The 27,076-nt window shown below is 40.9% G+C and overlaps 1 protein-coding gene across 4 annotated transcripts; it reads right to left on the bottom strand.

Moving 5' to 3' along the window:
• Positions 1-415: 415 nt before the first annotated feature.
• On the bottom strand, positions 416-26,918 carry DNAJB4 (DnaJ heat shock protein family (Hsp40) member B4). 4 transcript variants are annotated; one of them, XM_084757653.1, is made up of 5 exons: positions 26,543-26,918; positions 20,903-20,989; positions 10,081-10,322; positions 2,850-3,418; positions 416-1,646 (listed from the first exon to the last, which is right to left on the bottom strand). In XM_084757653.1, the coding sequence occupies exons 3-5, from the start codon at positions 10,289-10,291 to the stop codon at positions 1,413-1,415; spliced, it is 1,014 nt and encodes a 337-aa protein (XP_084613779.1). In that variant the 5' UTR covers positions 10,292-10,322; positions 20,903-20,989; positions 26,543-26,918; the 3' UTR covers positions 416-1,412. The 4 variants fall into 4 exon arrangements, with proteins under 4 accessions (XP_084613779.1, XP_084613778.1, XP_084613780.1 ...); XM_084757652.1 differs by lacking the exon at positions 20,903-20,989; XM_084757654.1 differs by lacking the exons at positions 10,081-10,322; positions 20,903-20,989.
• Between the last annotated feature and the right edge of the window lie 158 nt (positions 26,919-27,076).

Raw genomic sequence — 27,076 nt, forward strand, 5'->3', positions numbered from 1 at the left:
AAAAGTCCATCGTGAAAAAGCGGGGCTGAGAGGGGAGGGGCTTCCCATGGGATTACACAGTGGTGTTGACTGCACAGTTCAATGACTACACTAATACAACCGTGCACTGGAAGGGCGGTCAGGGGCAGGGGTACAGTTCCATGGTCAGAGGCATTCCATGGGCAGGGGACTCTCAGTCTCCAGCACCAAAAGGAAGGAGTGAGGTTAGTACGAATCTTATGAGATTCTAATTCAATAAATCCATGAGGTATATGCTTATTCTAACTGACATTGACTTTCTATATCCCTTCACAGGGATACCATATATAGGGCCCAGGATACCATATATATTTATGTATAAATATAATCATTCTAAAAACTTTTACAAAAGAATTTTATAACATCACCTTTGATAGACATAAAACAGAAGGCAGAATAATTTTTAAATGTAAATATATTTAAAAAATTAAAACACCTAATAAAAGCAAATCTATATACATGAAAAGTAAGATATTTATATGCATAACAGCTGGTAGCAACATTGCCCATAAACAGTGGTGTCTATTCTGTTCATAATTTGGTTTAACACCATAGTGGTAGCTCACTGTTCTTAGGGAAATTATGTAAGGTACATACATATACCATATTATGAGGAAGTTATAGAAGACTGTAAATGGAAAATTAATGCCAAGTAACAGTCTTGTATCTAAAAACAAAAGTTATTAAACAAATATCTTAAACCAATGAACCACAAAATGAGCTTATTAAGTTCAAGATAGATAGTCAACTTGCATAAGATTACAGGTGGCCATTTAAAAATGGTCCGTTTCTAACATATCAGTAACTCAGGCTGTTGGGATTTCCACAGGAGATGAGCTGTCATTCATTTTCTTTTCATGAAGAGGTCTGCTTTCAGGATGTCATAGCTATGTCCCTAAGAGATGTTACAGCATGTTGAGAAGTCGCGACGGCAAAGCGTGTGCATCAGTACATTCTGGTACCAGCCCAAAGCAGTGGTTCTGAAGGGGACCTAGGCTGCATGTGCACCTGACTTTGGTGTTTACTCTCCCCCATGTGTTTGTGTACAGTTAAGAACTTTAATCACACCAGCCATTTAAAGTCACACACACAGTACAGCACTTGGACAATCTAGTACTTTACTAGATTGACCACAAGACCAACTTTTACTTATAAATGAAATACTGATAATGTCTGATTTGGGAGAAGTGAAATACAATACAGTGAGTGACTTTTCTCTTCATCTCTACTGTAAAGATCCTCTGCCTATTTGACCCGTGTCTATTCATGCAATTTAATGAGCCCTCAGAAGAGTTTACACATCTTTATACAGATTTCACATCTGTTAGTCAACTGCCAGTACTTTTATATTTTTAGTGTCTTATCAAAATATGGGTAACAAGGTTCTTCTCATTCTATGAGGCAGGAAGATGCTTCCTAAGGATCTCTTTGGATGATGCAGATATGACATCTGGGAAGGACACATCAAATTCTACCAGTAGGTCACCACGTTGGTCAGGGTTTTTTGGGAACGGCAGCCCATAGCCAATAATTCTTCTTCTCATCCCAGGTTTCACAATATCACTGATCGACATAGGTATGTTTCTTCCATCCATCGTTGGCACATTAATTGAACAGCCACACAATGCCTAAAGTGCACCAAATAAAACGAAGTTAATAAAGTTCCAAGCTGAACAATATAAGATCATTCTAGGCAATAAAGGGTAACACCATGAAGGTAAAATGGTAGCTTCCAAAGGATTATGACAGCTATAAAATCTTCCCCTATTCTGGAAAATCTGTTCAGGAGAAGCATAAGCAGAGATGCTCCCAGATACAGAAAGGAGAGGGAAGGGAAGGACGGACATTTCCCACCCTGCCTTAGGAGGGTGACAACATTCAAGGTGCAGAAAACTAACAGGAGAAAAGGGGACCTTTAGACCTGAACTGAACAAAACCGGAGCAAGGCCTACTTCTCTGGAAGACCGTGGAGTACCTCCCAGATGCCATACAGCCCCTGTGGGACTGTACAGGGCCACAAGGCAGGACCACCTTCACAAGTGTACAAGGGACTCAGAAACATATGCACAAACCAGCAATTACAATGGCGGAGAGCATGAGCAAGAAGGGGACAGCAGGGACATGACAACCGTGTCTATGAAGTGCCTAAACTAAGCGAGGACTGCACTAGTGGGAGGCACCGGGGCAAAACACAGTGAGGGCTGAGAGGGCTCACACAGTGTAGCTCTGACACACAGAGAAACAGAACAAGAACATAAAGGCAAATGCAGGGAAAAGAAAATATATTTGAGGGTGGAAGCTATATTTCTGCCTTTTAAGGGAGTCTGGAATGTGAGGCAGGGATATATTGAGGCATTTATGAACTTAAGCAGGGACATGACCCCGTTTCATAGGTAACAACTAAATTTGAGAAGTAGTGCAAATAAGGACTCAAGGACTATATTAAAGTGGCAGATTCATGCACTGTGTATAATGATATGCCTGTTATACACACTGTACTCCAAGCCAGGCACTACAGAGCAAACCGTCTAAGTGGACTAAAGAGGTGGGATTACCACTGCAGACCTCACACAGCACAAGCTGAAATGCGAGTCGAGCTAACTCAACACCAGTCACAGATCATCTAACCAAGCTTGCATTTAAATGGTTAATATCAGCAATTAAATTCAGAAACTATGTCATCATTCATAAGAGAGATGTAATGGTAGCAGTTTCTAGAGAGTTGTTAGGAGGAACAAAATATGCTGAGTGCTGGAGAAAAGCCAGCTCCTGCCCAGACAGCTCCCTAAGATGAGCCAGCAGCACACATGTCTTTGGTCTTACTAACTTACCTCCCGTAAACTAATTTTAGCTGTATAAACTATATTCGATCCATCTCTTTTAAATTTGAGGTGCTCTTTGTCTTTAATAATAAAAACAATGTCTGCTGGGATGCTGTTTGGTGTTTCGTCGCCTTCCCTCGGAAAGGTAATCTTGGTACCTTCTTTCCACCCTTTCTTAATCTCAATGGTGAGAATTTTGTCCTCAGATCTGTAACTCCTCCCATCGGGGTTTAATCTTTTTCGAGAAATCTTCATCCGTTTGGTGCAGCCACTATACACTTCTTCAAGCGACACTCTAAGTTCATGAATTATGGGAGGGTCTTGTTTGAGACGGGAGGGTCCCACGGAATTCCGGTCCCTTGGATATCCATTCATGCTGAACCCAAAGGCACTAAAGGGATCTCCATCTATCTCCATTTCTTCAGAATCTCGACCTCCACCCATCCGTCTTCCGAAGAAAATTTCAAAGGGGTTGGAGCCTCCAAAGAAGGCTGCAAATGTGGCATGAGGATCTCCATGGAAGGTGTACCTGAAGGTCCCTCCTTGCCCATCGGTCCCTCCTGCTCCTCCTTTCAAGCCTGAGGGAAGACATAAGCACCGTTAGGAGGAAGGCTGGAACTCTACACAGTTGGCCATTCACAAGCTACTGCGGATAAATGGTACCACCCATGGCCTGAAGCATCACCCTAATTAAACACAACAGGTGCACAGCCTCTGAAGCTCCAGCCCAAGTTAAAGGTTCAGCTTTCAAATCATTCTTCCAAATTCTTTGCTTTAATAATTCCTTCTCAAATCTTTGTTTCAGAATAAATATGAGAAATAAAAGTAAATTGAGACTTCCTTACCTTAAAAGCACTGTCCTAGCATACTCAAGTATTATAAATTTGAGAGTTTTAAAGATACTGATTGAAAAGACTTAAGTAATCAACAAAAAATCCAAATCCTAAGTACCGTCATAACACATATAACCAATAATAATATCATTCATATTAAGTAGCTTTATTTCAAGCCTTTTGTTCTCTTAAAGGTTTTTATTATTTGAGTTATGGGAGGCATAACTCCCATATGTGGGTCTGCATAGGGTTCTGTGCACAGGGGTGCAGGTGCCCATAAAGGCCGGAAGCATCACATCGGCAGGAGTTAGTTATAGAACAGTGGGGAGCCTTCTGATATGGTGCGGGAACGTGCCCTCCAGTCAGAGAGCGCAGCAAATGCTCCTAACTGCTCAGCCACCTCTCCAGGCCGATGTCTTTTACTGTTTAAGAACTAAAATAGAACTCTTTTTACAGCAGCAAGGAAAAAAATTCTAGTAAAGAGAAGTGTGTGAAAAATGTTTGTGTAGACACGAGATTATTATCATCTTAGATAACAATGCTTCGTAGGTCTATCTTGTCACATCCTGACTCAAAGCATTGAAAATCAGGACTGAAAAAAAAAAGAAAAGAAAAGAAAAGAAAATTAGGACTGAAATCAAGAATCGCTGGGTTCTTAACATGCAACAAGGACTAGTTATTTCTGTCTGACAACCCACTTCAGACAGCAGTAATAACACCTTTTGCTCAAAGTTCTGCAGAGTGATATGTGACTGACAAGATTATATATATTTAAAATAGCCTTTTTTTAAAAAACCACATACCAATGAAAGGTTCAACTAAAACCCACAAAACAATATAGTGATGTTTTATGAGGCCAAGCCTGGCAAAGTCTCTACCATTATAGGCAAAGCTTCTGGAGGTGCCTTAGAGGGACCCTTAATCAAGAAAGTAAGAAGGAAAATGAAGATTATAGGACTACGGAAAACTCTAGTTGAAACTGGGATTCTTATATCCCAAACTGAGTACTTTGAGGGCAAGGAGTAGATGTTACTACTTTTGCATTGCTTATGCATATGGGTTCAAAATGACAGGTTCTCCAGTCTATTGAATGAAGAAAATCAGTTAATTCTTTTTAAATTTTTCTTTATTATTTATACAGTATTCTGCCCACATGTGCATCTGCCTGTCACAAGAAGGCACCAGATCTCATTACAGATGGTCGTGAGCCACCATGTGGTTGCTGGGAATTGAACCCAGGACCTTTGAAAAAGTGGTCAGTGCCTTAACCTCTGAGCCATCTCTCCAGCTCCATCAGCTAATTCTTAAAGTCCTCCTATGCTGAGGATCAGCCTAAAGAAGACAAAGCAAAAGCAAAATAGCACATGAGATTCAATCACTGTAAATGCCAAGGAGACGTGTGTGTGTGTGTGTATGTGTGTGTGTGTGTATGTGTGTGTGTGTGTGTGTATGTGTGTATGTGTGTGTGTGTATGTGTTTGTGTGTGTATGTGTGTGTGTGTGTATGTGTGTGTGTGTGTATGTGTGTGTGTATGTGTGTGTGTATGTATGTGTGTGTGTGTGTATGTGTGTGTGTGTGTGTGTATGTGTATGTGTGTGTGTGTGTGTATGTGTGTGTGTGTGTGTGTGTGCTATGCCATCCAACAGTCTCAACTAATATCTAAATTTTTACCTTCATCCATGAATAGAAATCTGAAAGACCAAGAAAGGCCTAATATCTCTCCCCTCCCCCCTCCCTCTCTTTCTCTCTCTCCTCCCCCCCCCCTCTCACACACACACACACACACACACACACACACACACACACACACACACACACACACACCACAGCAGGGGGTGGGGCAGGCAGAGGATGGTAGGGAGAGAATAGTAGTTTTGTATAAACAGAATGACAAGTGTGAGGAGGAGAAGCTCAGTTGATATGCAGCTCTCCAGTCTTTATAACTTTTGCTAGTGTGGCTGTAAGTCCAAATGTGAAAAGTTAACAGCAGACTTTCTTATATGATATAATAAGTCCAGAACTCAAAGTCATAACAAGGAAACTGAATGAGCACTTGAATTATTTCAGTGACTGTGACTCTCTTCTCACAGATTTCATAAGGAATAATAGAGTTTACCAGTTAATTGAGCTGCGTGAATGAGTTTGTCTATTCTTAGCCCTTTAAAAGGCAAAACTCTAACTGCTGTAGACACATAACAGAAAAGAAAGAATAGCATGTTCAGTATTACATCATAGGTTTGGCTTTTCCCTAAAACCTCTTCCTTTGCTCCCAAAAATGGTAATTCAGACAGTATTACAGTCTGTGAGAAAATTTACACACAGCCTGAAGTGACTTACTCATCAGAGCTAACAAAATGCAGCCTTGAGATTTTCCTAGACATCAAACGGTCAACTATGTAGGTCAGATAAAGAATGAAGCTACTTTAATAATGAGAACATCGTACCACATGCCACTATATTATGGCATGAACTGCTTGCTGTCTCCTGCACTGCTGAACACTTGCATTCTAACAAGCACACCATCAGCCAGCCAGTTCACCCTAACCCTGTACCTACAACTCCCAACAAAACTCTCAATGCCCAGCTGGGTTCTCTCTGCTCTATGAAGTGGTTTCTAGACACTGTCTAGCCGGGGATGGACAGCAGATCCCATATCTGCCCAGCCTTTAAGTCAACTAACCAGTTTAATATGCATAAACTACACTGGCAGGATACTACCAATAGCAATGACTTCTACTGGTTACTCTGACCAAAAAAGAAAGGGGGGAAAAAAAAAAGAAAGAAAAGAAGAAACACTGGAAAAGAATTGGAATTGTAAAGAAAAATGTGAAGGACTCACTAGCTCTTCTTTAAGGAGGCTTGGTGTATAAAATTTTTTTATTTGTAGCAAGACTTCAGAGCATTAGAACAAAGACCTTTAAACAGTTGAACTCACAAGAACCCTAGTAATTTATGTATCTTTAAGACATAGAAAATAAAAAGGTGCAGCAGAATAAATGTATTAAAGAGAATAGTAACTAGATAAAGGCTAATATTCTAAATACTTAAGTTTGAACACATCAAACTACTTTCAGCATCTGATAAAAATTACTGAGTAAGCAATAATCTACAAGGAAGAAAGAAAAATGTGTTAGAAAACCAGAACCCTCTAAAGGTATGCTTGGAGGAAATGTTTTATTTTATCTGTTATATTTTAAAACTGCCTTTACGCATGGTCAGTTGGCCTGTCTGTGGCACGTGTACGCCATAGGAGGCATGTAGAGGTCAGAGGACAACTAGCAGGGGTCAGTTTGCTGCTCCCACAGGGATGAGTCCACAAGCACCTTTACCGACTCAATAGAGAAAACGAGTTTAGTACAAACCTCTGTTCCTCTATTTAACCAAGCCTTTCTGTAGTTCCATGGTTATTCTGAAATGTCTCAGTATGTGAAAAACTAATGTTTGATATGTAGATAACATTATTAACGAACAAAACTAACTTGTACACAGCTCAGCCGTAATACATTTGCGGTCACCACAATCCATCTGTGGAATGTTTCCACCATTCTCAAGAGTTCTCTGCTTCTTGACAGCACACTCCTAGTCCTGCTCCAGCCCTGGGCAAGCCAGCTCAGCTGTCTCTATAACATTGTCTGTCTTTCCTAGACATTTCACAAACTGAACTACATAATACAACTGTCTTTTATATCTGGGCTCTTTCATTCAGCATATTTTTCAAGGCTCACTCAGTTGTGACATATTTCATTAAATGGGTCATTTTAATTGCTAAAATATACCCCAATGGAACACACTTCTTGTTTGTTACATGGGTGGCTAGACCATGTGACTTTTGGATGGTATTGATGCAGGGGCCTTCATGGAGCTGCTGTGAACAATCAGCCACATATCTCTGTATGAGCAAATGCTTTCTCTTATTTTGTTTTTCCCTTTTATAGATTCCAAGGAATAAAACTACTAGATAATATAGTAACTTTAAAATAGTTATTTTATTCAATTTTTAAAAAAAAAACAAAGCATGTTAAATTTCAGATGTTAAAAGAATTCTGCACCGTGAGCAAGCAGTATTAATGGTTCTCCTGATTCCTAAATACAGACATTTAGAATCATCTCATGCGCTTCTCAGCTGATAGCTCCTATTTCTCTCTCTAGCTCCAAGAGTACCAGTGGGAGGGTGGTGACCCAGCTAGTAAAGTAGTGTTTCCACAGCCAGAACCTAGTGTTTTGTTACTCCTGGAGAGGCCTATGGACCAGGACTATAAGCACAATGAGAAATACAGAATATTTTCTGCCAATTTTAAAATTCTCAGAACGCCACACAGAGTACTTACAGGACACTTGGGGGGGCAGATACTGAGGATTGAGAACAGGGGTTCCTGCATGCTTAGCAAGAGTGACACTGAGCTATAACTATGTTCTATCCACCAAAGGGTTAAAAGAAAACAACCCATCAAACAAACAAAAAAACCTGGACATTTTCTGTGAAGGAAGAATTCTAAAAGCTTAACAGTTTTCATTCATCCGTATTTTCCAATAGCTAATAACCACAGAATATTTCTGAATAATATATTTCAATGCTTTAAGAAAGCAATCCTGCCTCACACTCCTTTTCTGCTTAAAGCACTTATCTGGGCTAAGAACATCTAGAACAGGGAAGACCCAGGACATACGGATGATCATGATTTAGTTTTTGAAAATTCAAGTCACTGGTAGTGATCAGTAAGGAAAAAAAAATCAAAGTAACGTAGGGAGCAGAATTACTCAGGAAAAGCAGTGCCAAGAGGAGACTAAGAATTAAGAGTACCATTAGGTGACTGAAAACTCTGAAGTCAAACGTGTTTAATAAGCCACATCCTACAGTCCATAAGATGGAGCCAAATCACCTACCTTTATACAAGTGGCTTCTGTGGGAACTTACAGAGCACCCCACCTTCGCAAGAGTGGCCAGAGCGCAGGCAGTGTCTCAAAAGCCTGCGCACTCCTGAGAGAGCACACCATGGCAGCCTCAACAGTGTGACCATGTGGAATGCAGCAGCTCAACTGCGCACGTCTTGCCCTTTTCGGTCCCTCACTTTATAAATACCTGATGCTGTAGATGTGCACCACAAGCAAAGGCAGCAGCAGCAGCATAAACTTTTAATTCTTGGGACTCTGAGCAGAAACTAAAGCAGGAGTGACCTGGCTCCCACCCCTGCTCTGAGCTGCCAAGTTAGCTTAACGCAAAGTTAATGGTCATTGCTTGGCTCTGTTTGGACGATTTGTTTCTAATCAAGGAAATTTGGTGTTTAGATGCTATAAACAAATGGATTCCATAGCCACAGTGGCTTAGAAGACATTTGGGGAAAGTAATGAAAAAGTACCTTAGTCCCAGCTTTATAATTTGAAAACCCCAGAACTCACATGAATTAACACATTGTTGTTGCTGCTGCTGCTGAGAATTTAAAAGTCCTACTTTATGGCCACATTTCAGGAGACACTGGACAAGCTCGTGTCCCGATTCAGATTCATAAAAGGGGATTCTCCAAGGGCTCCCGGGCACTGAGCTCACCAAGTCCTGCTCTCAAAAGGCAAGAAAAAAAAAAAAAGTATGGCCAAGGGAAAGGGCAAGCTGTCACGCTTTCCTCTTCACCTAAACAGTACACTTCCAAAAGGAACAGTTAACTAAAAGAAAATCAGTCATTACTTCAACTAGGTGGCCATTTTAGGTTAAAAAAAAATGCAAAAACAAAAACCTGAGATCTTATTCTTTCTGGCACAATATTACTGTTTATAATTAAGCTAAAAACTTGTTCTGGTATTTTATGACATCAGGGAAATTCTTTCCTCTCTAGGCAGATTGCCAAAAACAACTAGAAGCTAAAAGCCTGTGCCTTCTGCTTCTACGACACACGGCTCTGTCGTGTTCAGTCTCAACTAGCGTCGCTCTAAAAAGAAAAAAAAACAAAAACAAAAACAAAAAACAAAAAAACCTTCTGTATGTTTTATATGTATGACCCAGATTTTGAACTGCCAATCTTAAGATGTTAAATGACTGAAGATTCTGTGAATTCTAGCAGAAAAAAAAAATCTATTAAAAAAAACAAAACAGGTTGCATAAGACTTTTAAACAATTCATTCACGGGCATGGGAATTTAAGGTTTCTTTTAAAATATAAAATGCTAAAACCATAAGTCTAACAGTCGAATATGTATAATACAATATTCTTAAAAAAAAAAACCAAAAGACAAACATGAACATTCATTCATAGCTCGTTCAAATAATCAAGGATTAGACCATGTTTTTAATGTTATTTTTCTTTTGATTTAAGGTATGTCTGATGATCTAATTTAATGATAACCAGAAAGCTGAGAGGATTAAAAAAAAAAAAAAGATTAGATTCCGAGCCAAAGGAACGGAAGTGTGCAGCTTACCTTCTTCCCCAAACTGGTCATATATCTCTCTCTTTTTAGGGTCACTCAGTACTTCATACGCCTCTGCGACCTCTTTAAATTTTTCCTCTGCTTGAGGAGATTTGTTCTTGTCCGGATGAAATTTGAGGGCTTGTTTTCGGTAAGCTTTTTTAATATCTTCATCTGTAGCTCCTTTTTCAATTCCCAAAATGCAATAATAGTCTTTCCCCATTCCGAATGCCTTGAAATGAACTTAGATTTCCCTTTGTAAAAGAAAACAGCGTCCCCAGGCTTAGCAACACAATGATTCTGAGAAAATAAAGCAAGCTGGGTATCTTACAAGTTAAAGCAAATCAGCAATTGCTCAGCTGTGTCCCGCGGCAGCAGGCAGCGTCTCTAATTCCTTCCCCAGCAGTTCACTTCCAGATAAATATACGCAGCGCCAGAGGCGGCCTCCCTCTAGACCCTCCCATTTCACTACGTGTCTCTGTACTTTCTAGAACAGCAAATGCTACAGGACGTCACTTTCCCGGCGGCCTCTAGGCAAAGCGCTGGGCTGTGTCTCTCCTCCTCCACCATTAACCATTCCCTCTCCTTGTCTCTGGCGCTACCATTTTACCTGTCCTGTGGACTTAGCAGACCAACATTTCAGCACGGAACGCATAACCACACACATTTACTCCATTAGAGGTAAAAAAAAGCAACAGAAATAATTATAGCCATTAGGCATCTCGTGTTAAAGTCATTACACAGAAAAGCTCTGAACCCACTGTAGGCACTCTAATCTCATTTTCAAGTTACGCAGCTGTAAAACGTTCAGAACTAAAATATGGTGTTTACATTTAAAATCTTCAAATAATTTGGGTTGTTTCCAAAAGTCCTGTGCTCTAGCCAAGGCTACACAGAGAAACCCTGTCTTGAAAACTCAAGCAAACAAACAAACAAACAAAACAAAATTCCTGTGGTCTATCAGTCTGAAAGGTGAGAGAGTCACTATATAAAATTTCACATGTTAAAAAGGCTCTTGTAAAATTGAAGAGCAGTATTTGAACATAAACAGATGACTTAGGAGTGAGTTTAAGCGGGCTTTTGGGGGTGATATGTAGTAATCCATTATTTGTAAAAGGGCATGGCCAGCATTCATTTCATACTGCAGGGGACGGGGACTTGCGACGGCTCAGATTTCAGCATGCTCACTTCAGTGTGGATCTCACCCTGGCCCAATTTAAAATCTGGATAGACTATTAAAAAGAGATAACAACTACTTTAAAAACACATTTCTCCCAATTTTAAATATGTACTTAGTGACAAAGATTTTTTTTTAAAGCATGGGGGAAATTCTCCCTATCTTTTTAGTATTCATGATACTATTAGTATATCAGAAATATTAGTATATTTCCTTTTAATCCCTTTAAAAAACAATTGTTGCTATTTGCTGTAATGATTTTTTTGTTAACAAAGTTTAAATCACTTTTACATTTACATACCATTTTATGCTTTCTTATAAAAGGTATCTTGGACATATGAGAAATATTTTGAATGTAAATAACTCATCTTTTATCTCTTTATGGTTTTTCAACCTTTTTAAAAATGTTTTCTTAAGAACTGTTTCCATTTCTAGGCGAGTACTGAAACTCAAGGCCTTGGCCATAGCTACTAGACAAGCCTTCCACCACTGTACTCCAGTCACCATTTTGACATGTTAGTGAAAAGATAGATTACTAAGACGATGTCCAAAAGACTGTACTCAACTCAGAGCAATGTGGCCGGCCCCCTGCTTGCCAACACTTTGATGGCGAGGCACTTCTGAAGGCTTCATTGAGCAGACTTGGAGCCTGTGACTTCCTGGCTCTCAAACTCCCCCCACAGCATCTTGCTGCTGGGCACCTCTTCCGTGCTCCTCCAGCCACACAGCTTAGGGAGCCGGTCTCATGTTATCAACAATCATCAGTATCCTTCTTTTTCAAACCCAAAGAACCTGGGAGAAGTCAGCACCAAAGTCACCATGAGATTGCTATTTTGAAAATGAACACACCATCACACTCAATTATAAACATCTGCTTGCTGATACAGGCGTGTTTGTAAATACTGGAGAGGATATGAAGAGAAACTGCAATTAGTAACTGACTCATTTTCTCCTTAAAATTAAAGGCTAATGTATTCTTGTCCAAGTATTAAATTAGGACTTGGCATTTAACTGGCAAGATACCATGAAGCTAGAGTTATCTTCTTTTTTATTAAAAGTAGGTAGGCCTAATGTTTCACGCCTGTAGTTCCAGGCCTCAAGGACCATGAGTTTATTTTTCCAAGTATATAAAAAAGCTTAAATGTGATTATCTTATCAACATTAACAGCAATAACGCTTTCGTGCATAATACTATGTAGAAATGAAATGTCACTTAATTTTAATGACACATGGGCCAGAATGAATTAAAAAATTTAAGGTTATTTATTTTGTTCTTGGCACTTTAATCAAACTTTCTTACATGGGATATTAGGCTTTAATAACTATATAACACTTATCTGTACAGAAGACAGCACTGAAACTCCAGACACCTAGAAGTATAACACGTCACTCAACTGATTCCATTTTTTTTAAATTTTGTTTTTATTCCTATATAACAATGCAAACCTTAGCTGTTGGGATGGCTAATGCCACAATTTCCAGCCCTCAAGAGAGAGTGAGGCAGCTGAAGGTCAGCCCTAAGCTACACAGTGAGTTCATAGCCAGCCTGGGCTATGTAGGGAAACCCTGTCTTAAGTCACAAACCATCCTCAGTCTATTGGGAGAGCAGAGACATGAGCTGACTTCTAGGACTACTCAGAAAAAAATTAATTTTAAAATTAGGTCACTAAGAAGGCTGAAGTAGGGGAATGGCAAATTTTAGGCCAGCCTGGGCTGTAGAGAAGACACTGGCTCTAATTAATTAATCAATCAGCTAAGATAATCTCAAACACTTGAGAACATATTAATATTTTACTGATGCACTTGTTAAAACCTTTTTCTACCAATACTTAGTTTTTAAACAGGTCATGTTCAGAAAATCATGACCTCCAGTCCCCTACACTTTCTACCCCAGGATAAGCAATTTTAGCCTCTTTTATCCTGTGTTCCTACTCATTCTGATAGCTGAATATCTAAGCTCAAATCTACGTATGTCCAATGGTCACTACATCTTCCAAGGCAGTCAGGTATAGCAGTGTACTGTAGTTCTAGAACTTGGCAGGCTGGGGCAGCACAGTTACTGTTGATGTTTAATGCTATGCCTGGGGCATAGAGTGAGCTACAAGCCATCCTGGACTACACGGCAAAGTTATAGCTTATTTTAAAAAGGAGCAAGAGGAGGAGGGAAGGGAGAGAGGGAGGGAGTGAAGGAAGGAAGAAAGGAAGAAAGAAGGAAATTTTTTAAAAGAGAAAGTTTACCTCTCAGTGTATGGTAAAATACTTGTCAGCTATGCATAAGACTCCGGGTTTAATCCCCAGGGGACAGAAGGAAGGAAAAGGAAAGACAAAAGGAAGAAAACCATGGCGGAACTAAGTAAGGACCATTTAAACCATGGTTTACAGTAGTTGTTAAAAGCACATTCTGGAGTCAAGCCTTTCTGGGTTAGAATTCTGGTAAACCAGTCACCCACTGTGCAGCCTGGGATCTAAACTCTGCGTTTCACTTCCTTATCTGTCAGTATCAACTTTATAGGGCTGCCATGCACTGTATTTAAATATGGGTAACACTAGGAAGATTAAACATGTTATTGAGGGAAATCCAGAAGACAGCCATGCCATTTGTATACTCTTACTTAGAAAAGTACACACACACACCAGACATGGTGGCAAAGGCAGGAAGATCTCTGTGAGTTCAAGGCCAGCCTGGTCTACAAAACAAGTGCAGGACAGCCAAGGTTACACAGAGAAACCCTGTCTCAAAAAACGAGAGAGAGAGAGAGAGAGAGAGAGAGAGAGAGAGAGAGAGAGAGAGAGAGAGAGACAGAGAGAGAGACAGAGAGAGAGATTGATTCACTGACTGTTCAGGCAACAAACTGTCTCTGTCATTTTTTCCTCTTATTAAATTAGGAAGCTGCTAACCTGTACTTCCTGTTTACTCAGGTAATTAATTAATTATGTAAATAGTGCCTACATGCCAGAAGAGGGCACCAGATCTCAGTATAGATAGTTATGAGCCACCATGCAGTTGCTGGAAATTGAACTCAGAACTTTTAGAAGAACTGTCAGTGCTCTTAACCTCTGAGCCATCTCTCCAGGACCCCAAGTAATTAATTTTACTCCTTCTCAAGTCTCTCATGGGGTTGAAGACCAAATAGTTGAGTGTCATAATTGATCCTAGTTGTTTGGGGATTGAGATGCCTTTAGGTCTAGATAGATGTTTTAAGTTGATAGAGATGAGACATGATAGATACTGAGTTACATTCAGAATTTTAGACTCACTGAGATAGGAAAATGTTTTCCTCAAGGTTGCCAGATACAAATAGCCAAAACACTATGAGTGTAACATGAATGTAATTCCTGAATGTTCTGTGGTTCTTTTGCTGTATGCAGCTTGTTTTAGGTAGGTGTGATAATATAGATGTATATGTGAAATTTTTAATTAAAAAAAAAAAAGAGTTAAGAAAGTTCAGTGGCCCCAAATAGCCTGGAAGCTTACCAGGGAAAGCACAGAGACAAACACTAGAAGCAACCAGCTCCTAGGCCAGGTCGGCCTAGAGCAAACACCTTTGGACCCTCTTCATCACAGGTGCTGCTGTCCCACCTCGGGGTCCCTGGACCCCGCGAATGTAAAAGCTTGCTTTTTACATCTACAATTGACTTAAGTTCAATAAAGTCTGGTACAAAGCAAGTGAAATTAATCACGAAAGCACTACTCAGTTGGGCTGGAGAAATTGGCTCAGCAGTTAAGAGTACTTGCTTTTTCAGAGGACCCAAGTTTGGTGTCCAAAGCCCACATGGTGGCTCATAACTATGCATCTCCAGTTCCAGGGGCTCACATGCATGTGGTGTGTATACATGCATGCAGGCAAAATATTCATGCACATGAAACTGTTAAAAGTACTGTTATTATGTTGGTTATGAGACAACTGCAATATGAAAGAGCACACAATTTGATATGAGGGTCTAGAGAGATTGCTCAGTGGTTAAGGGCGCTTGCTGCTCTTGTAGAGGAGCTCTGTAACTCCAGGTCCAGGGGATCCAGCGCCCTCTTCTGACCTCTGTGGGTACTGCACACATATAGTGTGCATACAACATTCAGGCAAAGCACTAATTTGCATAAAACAAAAATTAAGCAGGGCATGCTTTAATCCCCATACTTGGGAGGCAGGTGAGTCTAGAGGCCAGCTTGCTCTATAAAGTGAGTTCCAGAACAGCCCAGGTTGTTACACAGAAAAAAACTGTCTCAAAAAACAAAAGACAACAAAAATATGGTATAAATAGAACTGCATTAAGCAGCATATTAAAAACTTCTAAAGTAGTTCAGGTATAGTGGCACACAGCTTTAATGTCAGCACTCTGTGAGTCTGAGGCCAGCATGGTCTACATAGTGAGTTCTAGGACAGCCAAGCTATGTAGAGACACAAACAGAATTTACTAGAGTTATTAGGGAATACTATCCAGAAATATTTTGTGCTTCAAAAACTTTCTTGAATAGGAATATAATTAATTATTTTTCTTTTGGGGAGTACAGAACTAATTTATTCATACTGTAATATTTAAATGTTTTCAAGTAACAATTAGCCCTTCTATTACTCTGTTAAAGGAAGTCACCAAAAGTTTACTAGGAACTTCAAAACAGAAAGGGAGCTAGTATACTTTTCTAGCAACTTGTGATCTACTTTATAAATAGTGTTCCTGGGGCTGGGGAGGAATCCTATTGGGAAAGCACTGAGCAATCCCCAGCACCCTCATAAAAGCCAAATGGTAGATACCTGTAAGTGCTGAGGAATGTGGGAGGGGCCCCAGAGAGAGCAGATTCTGGGCAATTGATTGCTGGTCAGTCTGCCTAAAAAGCAGCTAGCTCCCCATCAGGAGTTCAAGGCCAATCTCAGATACACACCGAGTTTGAGTCTAACCTGGGCTACATGAGAATGTCTCTCACACACACACACACACACACACACACACACACACACACACACACAAAACCAACCTAAAAAGAACAAAGAGAAGAGGGAAAGAGAGGAGGAGGAAGATGAAAAAGAGGCGAGCCTGGCCGCCATTCTATCCTACGGTTGAGTGTTTAAGCAGCACCTGAGCCTACACTAATCAGTGCCAAGAATTTTGACATCACTTTCACCAAGTCTGACCGTGGGGTTTCATTCTGTCTGTTCTGCTCCCCAGCTGGTGCAGGAATAACCTGACCACATACATACAGCTTATTATTAAATCTGTCTTTGGAGAAAACAAACAAACAAACAAACAGCTCCAGGTTCAGCGAAAGACTTTGTCTTAAAAAAATAAGGTTGACACTTTGGAAATCTATCTGGCGCTTCCTCAGAAAAATGGGAATAGGGCTTCCTCAAGACCCAGCTATTCCACTCCTTGGAATATACCCAGAAAATGTTCCACCACACAACAAGGACATATGCTCAACTATGTTCTAAGCAGCCTTAATCATAATAGCCAGAACATGGAAACAGCCTAAGTGTCCCTCTTTAGAAGAATGGATAAAGAAACTGTGGTACATTTACACTAGGGAATACTACTCAGCTATTAAAAACAAGGAATTTCTGATTTGTGGACAAATGGATTGAAGTAGAAATGATCATAATGAGTGATTTCACCCAGAAGCAGAAAGACTCAAATGGTATATACTCACTTATATCTGCATACTAGCCCAAGGGGCATTCACTTACCAGGAAAGTGGGCCAGAGGGGAGGACTTCCTATTGGGACTTTAGGTGAGAGAAGCATGGGAGAATGAGGAAATAGAAGGATCCAGAGGGTCTTAGAAACCTACAAGTACAACATTATGATGGGCAGAGCTGGGCCCAGGGGTCCTGCTCAAACTATGGCACCAGCCAAGGACAATACGTGCAGTAAACTTCAAACCCCTACCCAGATCTAACCAATGGACAGGACATTCTCCACAGTTGAGTGGAGAGTGGGGTCTGACTTTCACACAAACTCTGGTGTGTGACCATATTTGACCACGTCCCTGGATGGGGAGACCTGGTGGCACTCAGAGGAAGGATAGCAGGCTACCAAGAAGAGACCTGATACCCTATGAGCATATACAGGGGGAGGAGGCCCCCTCAGTCACAGACATAGGGGAGGGGAGTAGGGGGAAAGCGGGAGGGAGGGAGGAATGGAGGATACAAGGGATGGGATAACCATTGAGATGTTAAATGAATAAATTAATAAAATATTTTAAAATAAGGTTGAGAGTGATAGATGAAGATATTCATTGTCCTTTAAAAATTTTTATATTACTTTATATCATTTTTGAAGCTATATACATATATATGTATGTATATATACATATATGTATATGTTTATTTTCAACACCAACTTAGGTGGCCAGAAGAAACTGGGATTTCTAGATTATTTTAAATGTATTGATATGTGCTTATAATGCTGTATGTTAAAAGATCACTGTGAGCAAGGCGAGGTGGCACATGCCTGTAATCCCAGCACTAGGGGAGGCAGAGGCAGGTGAGTTCAAGGCAACCTGGTCTACAAAGTCCAGGACAGTCAAGGCTACACAGAGACACCCTGTCTTAAAAAACAACAAAAAATCACTGTGACATGTAATCAGCATACAAATTATCAACAAAACACTTTACATGCCTTTGGGGACACTAAACCTTTAAAATCAGTGTGTACCCACACTTCACAGCATCTCTTCTGACAGCTGCCATCAACATGTGGCAACAGACAGTGCAGGCCTAGTGAGTCCCGATGACCAGGTTTCAGCTGAACTTAGGTGTATCACACACGCACATCACCTCAGATACATATCTGGAAAAATCTCTTAGGTGACTATAAACAATCTATTTTCAGGGGCTGGAGAGATGGCTCAGAGGTTAAGAGCACTGACTGTTCTTCCAGAGGTCCTGAGTTCAATTCCCAGTAACCATATAGTGGCTCACAACCATCTGATCTGATGCCCTTTTCTGGCCTTCAGGTGTACATAATAAATAATAATAACAATAATAACAAATCTTTTTTTTAAAACCCAGTATTTACAGTACTGGTAATTGCTGTATTTACACATGCTCCTGGGTCAAAGATTTAGCTCAGTGGTAGAGTACTTGGCCGTGGGTTCAGTCAGTTTGGGGAAAGGTGGAGTCAGGGGAGACAAAATTACAAACTAAATAAAACAAAACAAACAAACAAAAACCCAAGCCAAAACTAAGGTAATACACATGCTCTGGCAAGAAATACTTGCAGATGTTCAAAGTAAATTAACACTAGGAAACAAACTGGTGTGGTTTTACTTTCTTCATTTCTAGAGTTTCTTTTCCTCATGAACAAGCAGAAAAGGCATTAACTGGTTGGAGCACATCTTTAATCTTAACACTTAGGAGGCAGAGGTAGGCAGATCTCTGTGAGTACGAGGCCAGCCTGGGATATACAGAGAAACCTGTCTCAAAAATAATGGGTCTGGGTGGGGGTTGTACCTCCTAAGACAAGTAGTGCATAGTACAAGGAAATAAACACTTATCACAAAAGGAGAGGCAGGTAAGGAGAGGGGCTACGCCATAGGAACACTAAGCTCTTGGCCAATAGTGCAGCACAGTGACCGTCCTGAAAGATGTTTAGCTCGCTAAGTATTCACAGCTATGAAATGATTTAATTTAAATCTGAACCAAATTTTACTACAAATCACATTAAATCCATGCAGGCATAGTCAAACTGATGCTACTAAGGAGACTTAACCACAATTCAAAGATTTATTGACAGCTACCAAAAACAAATAGTATGATATTCATCAAAATGAGCAAACCAGCCAGGTGTGGAGGTGCATCTGCAGTGCCAGCACTCAGGAGGCAGAGGCAGGAGCTCTGTGAGTTCAAGGCCAGCCTGGGCTACAGAGCAAGTCAGGACAGCCAAGGCTACACAGAGAAACCCTGTCTTGAAAAAAACAAAAACAAAAACAAACAAACAAAAAGAGCAGACCTATCCTATAGTACTCACCAACACTATAAAACTGGATTATTGGCTGCTTAATTCTAAATACAATGAGCTCAAACTACTGTTTTTGCTTAGAGGGCACATATTTTAAAAATTAAGATATCAAAAATAATTGAAATATAAATGGTGAAAATGTTTTTAAAATATAGCCTTTATTGGGCCAACAAGATTGGTTTAATAGGTAAAGCTGCTGGCTATCAAACTATCTCCAGATCTCACATGATGAAGGAAGAAAAAGTACTCCCACAAAACTGTTCTCTGACCTTCAATATTCACGCCATGGCATACACACACACACACACACGCACACGCACACGCACACGCACATGCACACGAAGACACACACAAAAGTGTGCAAGCAAACATAATAAAAAATTAAACATGTAGTCTTTGTTAACCTCCCTGGATTAGGTCATTGTCTGCGTCATGAAGGATAAACAGTATAGAAGGCAGTCATGGTCCATGAAAGGTTTCCACTGTAAATACATAAGGCACCTACTGCCTACCATTCCTTCCACCAGAGAGTGGTAGAAATGAGCAGTTACAGCCAGGACCAGATGGCCAACAATGACTGGACAGTGATGGCAAATGTTTGCTGACTCTCACGACTTGCACGACAAGTTACTCCTCATGAAGGGATTTTTAAAAGGCACTTAAACAAAACCAAAAAAGCCTGCTTTTTGCACAATTCCTTTAAAATATATTTTATATTATAAACCCTCAAAAAGTAAAAGTCAGCATCTTTTGCTTGGCTAATGGTATAAATAAAATCTGTAGTCTGACTCTCAACCTGGCCATGCCTGCTTGGAGGCGGGGGGGGGGGGGGGGGGGGGGCACATACAATAAATACAGGAATTCTTGGGGGTAAGCTGAGTTATTCTTAAAAGGTAGTGTATGTGCTGTGAATGGCTGAGAAAGGCTGCTTCACAATCAAACAGTTTTGGTCAGTTGATCATTTTCACCTAAGTCATGAATCCTGACTATAACTAACTGGCCATTTCCCCAAAACCAGATTTCATTTCTCCAGCTGTGGCAGATGCTGAGTTACCACACTCTGAGTCATTGCTCCTAAGGGAAATACAGGGAGCTGCGAGTGTCTGGTCAGATTTTCATCAAGCACCTCAGCACATAACCTCTCTTTTCTAGGCATTCCTACTGAAAGACTGCTATTTATGTTGTTAACTTACTGACATTAACTCATAGCCAAAAGCAGTGTAAGTCACGCCTGATGAACTTACATAGCACACATTTTCTCCATCAGGTACATCAGAGCCGCTAATACTTAGAGATAGAAGCATTTCAGCATTGTGCTTGGGATTCATTCAATGATGAAACTGCTTTTTAAAAAAATCAACAAAAGTGCAAAAAAAAAGGTCATACTAAATAAACTCTTAAAAGGACTTATAGTAAAGAGCTAAAATGAGACTACAAAAGACCCGAGGCCGGAGCAATGGTTCAAGTGCTGTGCAAGTGTGAGGCTCTGAGCGCAGAGCCTAGCACTCAGACAAAAGCGGCCAGGCTGTGTGCACCTTCATCCGGTGCTGTGGGAGCAGAGAGAGCCAGGGAAGCTGCAACAGCAAGCTGCAGGTTCTGTAAGAGATCCTACCTCAGACAGAGAGTGCACATTTTTACCTCTGGCATGTGCACTCACACACACAAATTAGGTAAATGAAAATTTTAAAAGAATGCAAAGCCTTACTGTTCAGCTTGAAGCTGGTGCATAAGATTCACATTGCTACTCTGCATGTGTGCATCTTCAATGACCCCACTCATCTTGAAAATTCATCTGGTGATAAATATAAATTTTGTTAAGTAGGCAAATTCATAAATATAGAATTGGCAAGAAATGAAGGTTAACTGTCTAATGATGTGCCCCTACCAATGAACTATTATCAGGGAAAAAAGTTTCTGAGCAACAGCAGTGGTGGAAATCCCTGCACCAAACGGTATGCCTTTGACCTATTTGTTATATATAAAACAAACGTGTCATCCTTTACTCCAGAAACTCTCCACGGAGCTTAACTTCTGCTTTGAGCCCCAGCCCGAGCGTTGTGCTGCTGTGGACCTGACTGAGCTGAGGCTCCTCATCCACACATGTCACCAGCTCTCAGCTCTCACTTATTACCCTACACAAATGCGTGTCCTTTTCACTAGGCTGTAATGTCCCAGAGGGACCTCCCTCCCTCCCTCCCTCTCCCTCCCTCCCTTTCCCCCCTCCTGCCTTTCTCTACCAGACTTAACACACTGATTAACTTTTGTTGAATGAACAGAAATGATTAACTGCAGAACCTAAAGTAAGATGTTTATTATATAGAGACAAAGGAGAAACTTTAGATTCTGCATACTTTTTCAACCAGGTAAATGTGCAGGTTAGGAAGGCTATGGGATGCTGGTTTCTAGGCTGAACGAAGGTGTGCACAACTATTACTAATCAAAGAGAATGTACGAGTATGACATTTGAAGGGAAAGTCAAGTTCAATGTGTGTGTGTGTGTGTGTGTTCTAGTTCTGTTACTAAGCCCCTACTGACTGTTATAGAGACAGTGCCCTAAGAAGCTCATACTCTGTTGAGAATACTATCAGAAACAAAAAAGAGCCAGAGCTTTAGCGTGTAGTGTTTGGGGCCAGCTCAGTGACGTGTCCAGGGCTGAGCTCTTTACTAGGGTTAAAGATGACAACAATGAGCGCTCATGATGGTATTCACACTAGGAGTCAAGTGTTTGCTGGATGAATGACCTATCTATCTGATCATTAGGCTTTTCCCATCCCAATCTTTCAATCCACTGCCTCACGAGTTACAGACTTTTACTACTAGACTGATGGAAATACCTGGATGAAAGGAAATAGAGAGTGGACAAAGTGACTCATGATTTCACTGACATTTCTAGACTAAAAGTAACTTCAAAAAGGGGGCACTGTTACCGTGTACTGGGCATGCCCACCGCCAGCACGATGCCCAGCTCTTTTAGGGGACTAAACAAATAGAATTCCTGCATCCGCACCAGGTGTCAATCATCATGTCAATGTCAACTTCAAGGTCAACCTGGGTCACACAAGATCCTGTCTTGAAACTAATAAAATAAAATACTACCATTTGACTCTGAAGGAGAAGTAGTTATATCCTCACTTGCTACAACTAGACAAAATGGCATAAGAAATGGCCATGAGAAATCACAGGAAGACAGCAACTTCAGATGCTTTATGTAAAAACATTAATTCCATTTTCCTCTGAAGTACACGTCTCTTTAAATACATTCTCAAAATGAAATGAAACCATCAATTAATAAAACCAATTTTAAAAAGCATAGAAGATCAGAGGACAAATTCTAGAATTATCATAGCTCTAAATAGAAATGGAAATGTCTCTGGGTTTGGTGGTGCATGCCTTTAATCCCAGCTCTTGGGAGGCAGAGGCCAGCCCGGTCTATAAGGCGAGTCAAGCACAGCCAAGGCTACACGAAGAAATCCTGTATAGAAAACCAAACCAGTTCCCAAGTGAGTCTTAATCTCATATCCACCCATCTTTACTTAAGGATTTCTCTGGTAAAGACATTCAGTTTTCTAAGAATCTAGCTCCAGGAGAAAATGCTATAAAGTAAAAGTTGAGGTCCTAATTACAAAACGAGACGATTTGAGTTCTACACATAGAATATGTGAATCCATAGTTATCTAAATATTAAGGCAGGAACCTCTGGAAAAGTCTTTTTTTAAAAACATATGGTCTCTTACAAATTTCAAAAATCTCAAACTGTATAACTGCTCTTTTTAGGACTCAACTTTATGGCACTTAAAAAAGATATTTTCTTAGAAAGTTCAGATAAAAAAATAAAAGATTTGTTTATATTCTGCCTCCTTAGCAATACAGCTAGAACTCATCTTTAAGAAGCAAACGTTCAAGGATAGAAAGATGGATCAGTGGGTAAAAGCACTGGCTGCTCTTCCCAGGGACCCAGGTTCAGTTCCCACTACCCACACTGCAGCCCTCAATTGTAACTCCAGTTCCAGGGGATCTGACTCCCTCACACACACAGACATGCATGCAAAACACCAGCGCACATTAAAAAAAACCAAAATGCTCAAATACTAGATGTTGAATAAATCTGTGTAACACTGAGCAAATGTTATCAGAATGTTTGAAAATATCAAAAAGATATATTTTATTAATATTTGGAAAATATCCAATGTATTAGCAATAAGAAATAAAAGAAATACTATTCTAGTTTGAATCACAAAGCTGGTGAGAGTTCTGACAGACTATAAACTTTGACACCTTATCAGGATATAGCTGAGTGATAAGACTATGTGCTTGAGCAGAAGGTCCTGGTTTAGATTTACAACATAGGTGGGAAAAAAGTTCTAAGCATCTTCACCTCAAAAATGGCTCAGTGGTTCAGAGCTAAAGGGGCAAGGAAAACAGCTTTCATAGGATGAATTCCCTTGAGTTCAGGCTAGCCTGGTCTACATATTGAGTTCTAAGCTAGCCAGAGCTAACATAGTGAGGTTGTGTCTCAAACAACCACACAGAAAAACCCCAAATTATCTTCTCTGTATGAACGCCTCCAGTCTCCGACACTGATTAAACTGTTCTCTGCCTTGTTCCAAAGTCATGGTAACTTTTAAAACTTAATTCTGCACATGTATGTAAATGCGGAGGCCAAGACATCAGGTGCTGTGCTCTACCACTCTGCCTCAGTCCCTTGAGACAGGCACTCAACCTAGAGCTGGACTGGGGAGCCGGGGAGCCCTAATGAGCCTGTCTCTGCCGCCCCCAGATACAGTGTTAGGGGCCTGGGAAGTGACTATGCCCAAGCTTAGAGGGTTTTGAGGATCTGAATTCAAGTCCTCCGACTAATGCAGCAAGAACGCTTACCTGATGATGAGCCATCTATAAGGCTCCTGAGTTTAACAAAGACCATTTGAACATTTAAAGTGTACTATAACCCATGATTGCTCCTGATCATGAGAAGACCAGGTAGAGGAACATATTTGGTAGTGCTGACTCCCAGGCCACAGTACTGTGTGATCCCTGCAGAGCTCAGAAGCGCCTCTTCTGAGGGCGGCAAGGCGGGTCATGATGATTATGTACATGAGAGACCTGAGACACCCATCGCCCAAGATCAAAAAATGAACTAAAATGTAGTTTGGGTTTTTCAACATTTATTTACTCAACAAATAACTAGACTGTCAACACAGTGCTAGGAACTCATAACAATGGAGACAAAGTCATCGCTTTCCAATTTATATGCAAATTTAAGGGAAATAATAAACACAGGACACAGATATATACTACAGAGCACGGCAATAAGTTAGTGGTTGCAGAATGGCCTGGGAGTCATCATAGTGAGGCCTGAATGAGGCATTCAAATCACGCATGCCAAGGGCTAAAAACGTCCAGACAAAGAAAAGAGCAAGAATACAGTCTGAGGCAGGGGAATCTTGGCTAGCAAAGTGGAGAAATAGCTGGAGTGCAGTAAGAGGAAGAAAAGTATGGAGACCTAAGTACATGAAGATTTTCTAGGGAAGAGGGGTTAAAGTGTAACTGGGAAAATATGTTTCCAAGCTTGCACTGCAGCCCGGAAGAGACGCTTGGGCTACAAAAGGTAGCTAAGAGTACATACAGTGCTTGGAGGATGCCCCCCCACTGGGTCGTTACTTCTGAGTCCTTATATTACACATCTCTGTACAAATTTTAATTTTTGAAAGATTATTTTATTTTACATGTTCAAGAGTTTTGTTTGTATGTGTTTGTACCATGTGCATGTTTGGTGCCCACTGGGGTTGGAAGAGGATATTGGTTTCCCTGGAACGAAATTTATAGATGTTGTGAGCTGCCATGTGAGAAGCAGGAACTAAAGCCTGGCCCCCGAAAGAGCACCTAGTGCTCTGAACTGTTGAGCCATCTCTCCAGCCCCACACTTTCCTAATTTATTTATTTATTTATTTATTTATTTAAGTGAAGCATAAGCAGAAGAAGCAAAACTAAAGTGTTGTCTTTTAGTCTGCGTTACAGTGATGGGTAACTTGGGCCAGGGCTGGAAGCCACAAGGGTAACAGGTATTGAACCTTAGAGCATACGCTGGCAATATGACCAATAAGGTCTTCCCGATGACCAGAAAGAAGGCAGGGACAGGCAGGAATTAAGGAAACTATTGGTTCTCAATGAGCAGCAACTTAGCTTTCCCATATCTGAAGAGATTTTCAGTGATCACAATTGGTGGTGCTTGAAAGGGATCTGACTGGCCTTGAGCACAAGTAGGGGACAAGATGCTGCTAAATATTGGGACATACAAGGTATACAGCAAATAATTTTTCAGTCCAAAATCTCAATAGTATTGAGGTTGAGAAACCCTAGTCTACAATAATTCCAATGTATTCCAGTCTAGAATACCCATGTTTCCAGTATATATAATGCTGTAAAAAATTAGGAATGAAAGCTTAACGATTGTGTATGTGGAATAAGTTAAAGGGGAGTAAATACTACTCTGAATTATCCTAATCAGAACATCTAATTGGTATACAAATCTAACTAATAAAATAAAAAAATCAATTACTGATGAATAAGTGCTATTTGCTGGGCAAAGTTTCTCAAAATTCGACTGAAATCTCTTTTAGCAACTGCTTCCACAGTGTTCTTACAAACTGCTGATTAAATCTGTAGCCCAATACCTTTAGGGTTTTTCCAAATCTACGAACATCCTGAGATAACTATGAACATGAAAAACGGATGAGCTAAACTACAAAATGGCCAAGCACGGGCCGGTTTAAAGAAAATCACAGTGTGTTTGTATCTGCAAGCACGTGACCTCTTAGCGCATCTATAATGGGTCTTGAACTAGTGGGCACCTTAGTTACCGATTATCAGAAAGACAGAAGCATCTATTTCTATCATTCTATGACTGGTAATAAGGAAAATGCTTCTTAGACTGATGGGGGAGGGAGTAATGCCGTATGTTAGAAAGTCCTTTTTACCTAATTCTTTCTTAGCTAAATTGGAGGCGATGGTGTCATTATGGCACACTTAAATATAAACAGGGCTCAAGAACCCCCATCCATCCTAGTAATTACTAGCATTAGGTAGGATTGCCTAAGGTATGCTCAGGACCGGTCTAAAGAAATGTGGTTATTGGTACATACCCCAAATATTAGAAACTGCCTCCCCAAATCACCTAGTCCAGAAATGAAAACTCAGATTACATTCATCTGCTTACCAGCAGGGGGATGGGGAAAACGAAGTCAAGCCAATTTGGGTCAAGAACACAATGCTCACTGTAAAGGACACAGTAAGACTGGCCAAAGACGCACAACACTAGGTGTCTAATACTGAATTTAACAACACTCACGTTTTTAAAGGACAAAGGGCGGCCATATTTTCACCGTCCGCTCACCCACATTATTTTTACATATACACCCGGTAGGCAATCAGCTCGAGAACTAAGGGCCCCGCGGTCTGAGTGACCGGACAGTGCGCAAGTCACACCGCCAAGCATGCTGAGCTCCCGCCGGGAGGGGCGGCCGACGGTTCCGCAGCGTCGCCGCGGACGCCCCGCGCAGCCCTCGGGCCCCCGCGCGACACTGTGGCGTGGACGTCCACGCCCGGCGGCGTCATGCCCCTCACTACGGAAACACGGGAGGACGGCCTCTGCCTTCCAGTTTCCCCACAAGCCAGGAGCTCATGGTCGGCGACACCCGCCACGGGAACAATAGCCCGCAGGGGCGCGGGGAGGAGGAGGAGGAGGAGGAGGCGGCGCCAAGACAGACCCTACTCTCGCAGACGCTTAGTCGACTCTCGCGATGTTCGTTGCCCGGCCCAATCCCTCTCCCCCACCACCCCCAGCCGCACGTTAGCTCTCTGAAACGTCGCGGGATTTCCGCCG

Source organism: Acomys minous, assembly GCF_964271855.1.
Source record: "Acomys minous genome assembly, chromosome: 14".
NCBI classification, from domain to species: Eukaryota; Metazoa; Chordata; class Mammalia; order Rodentia; family Muridae; genus Acomys; species Acomys minous.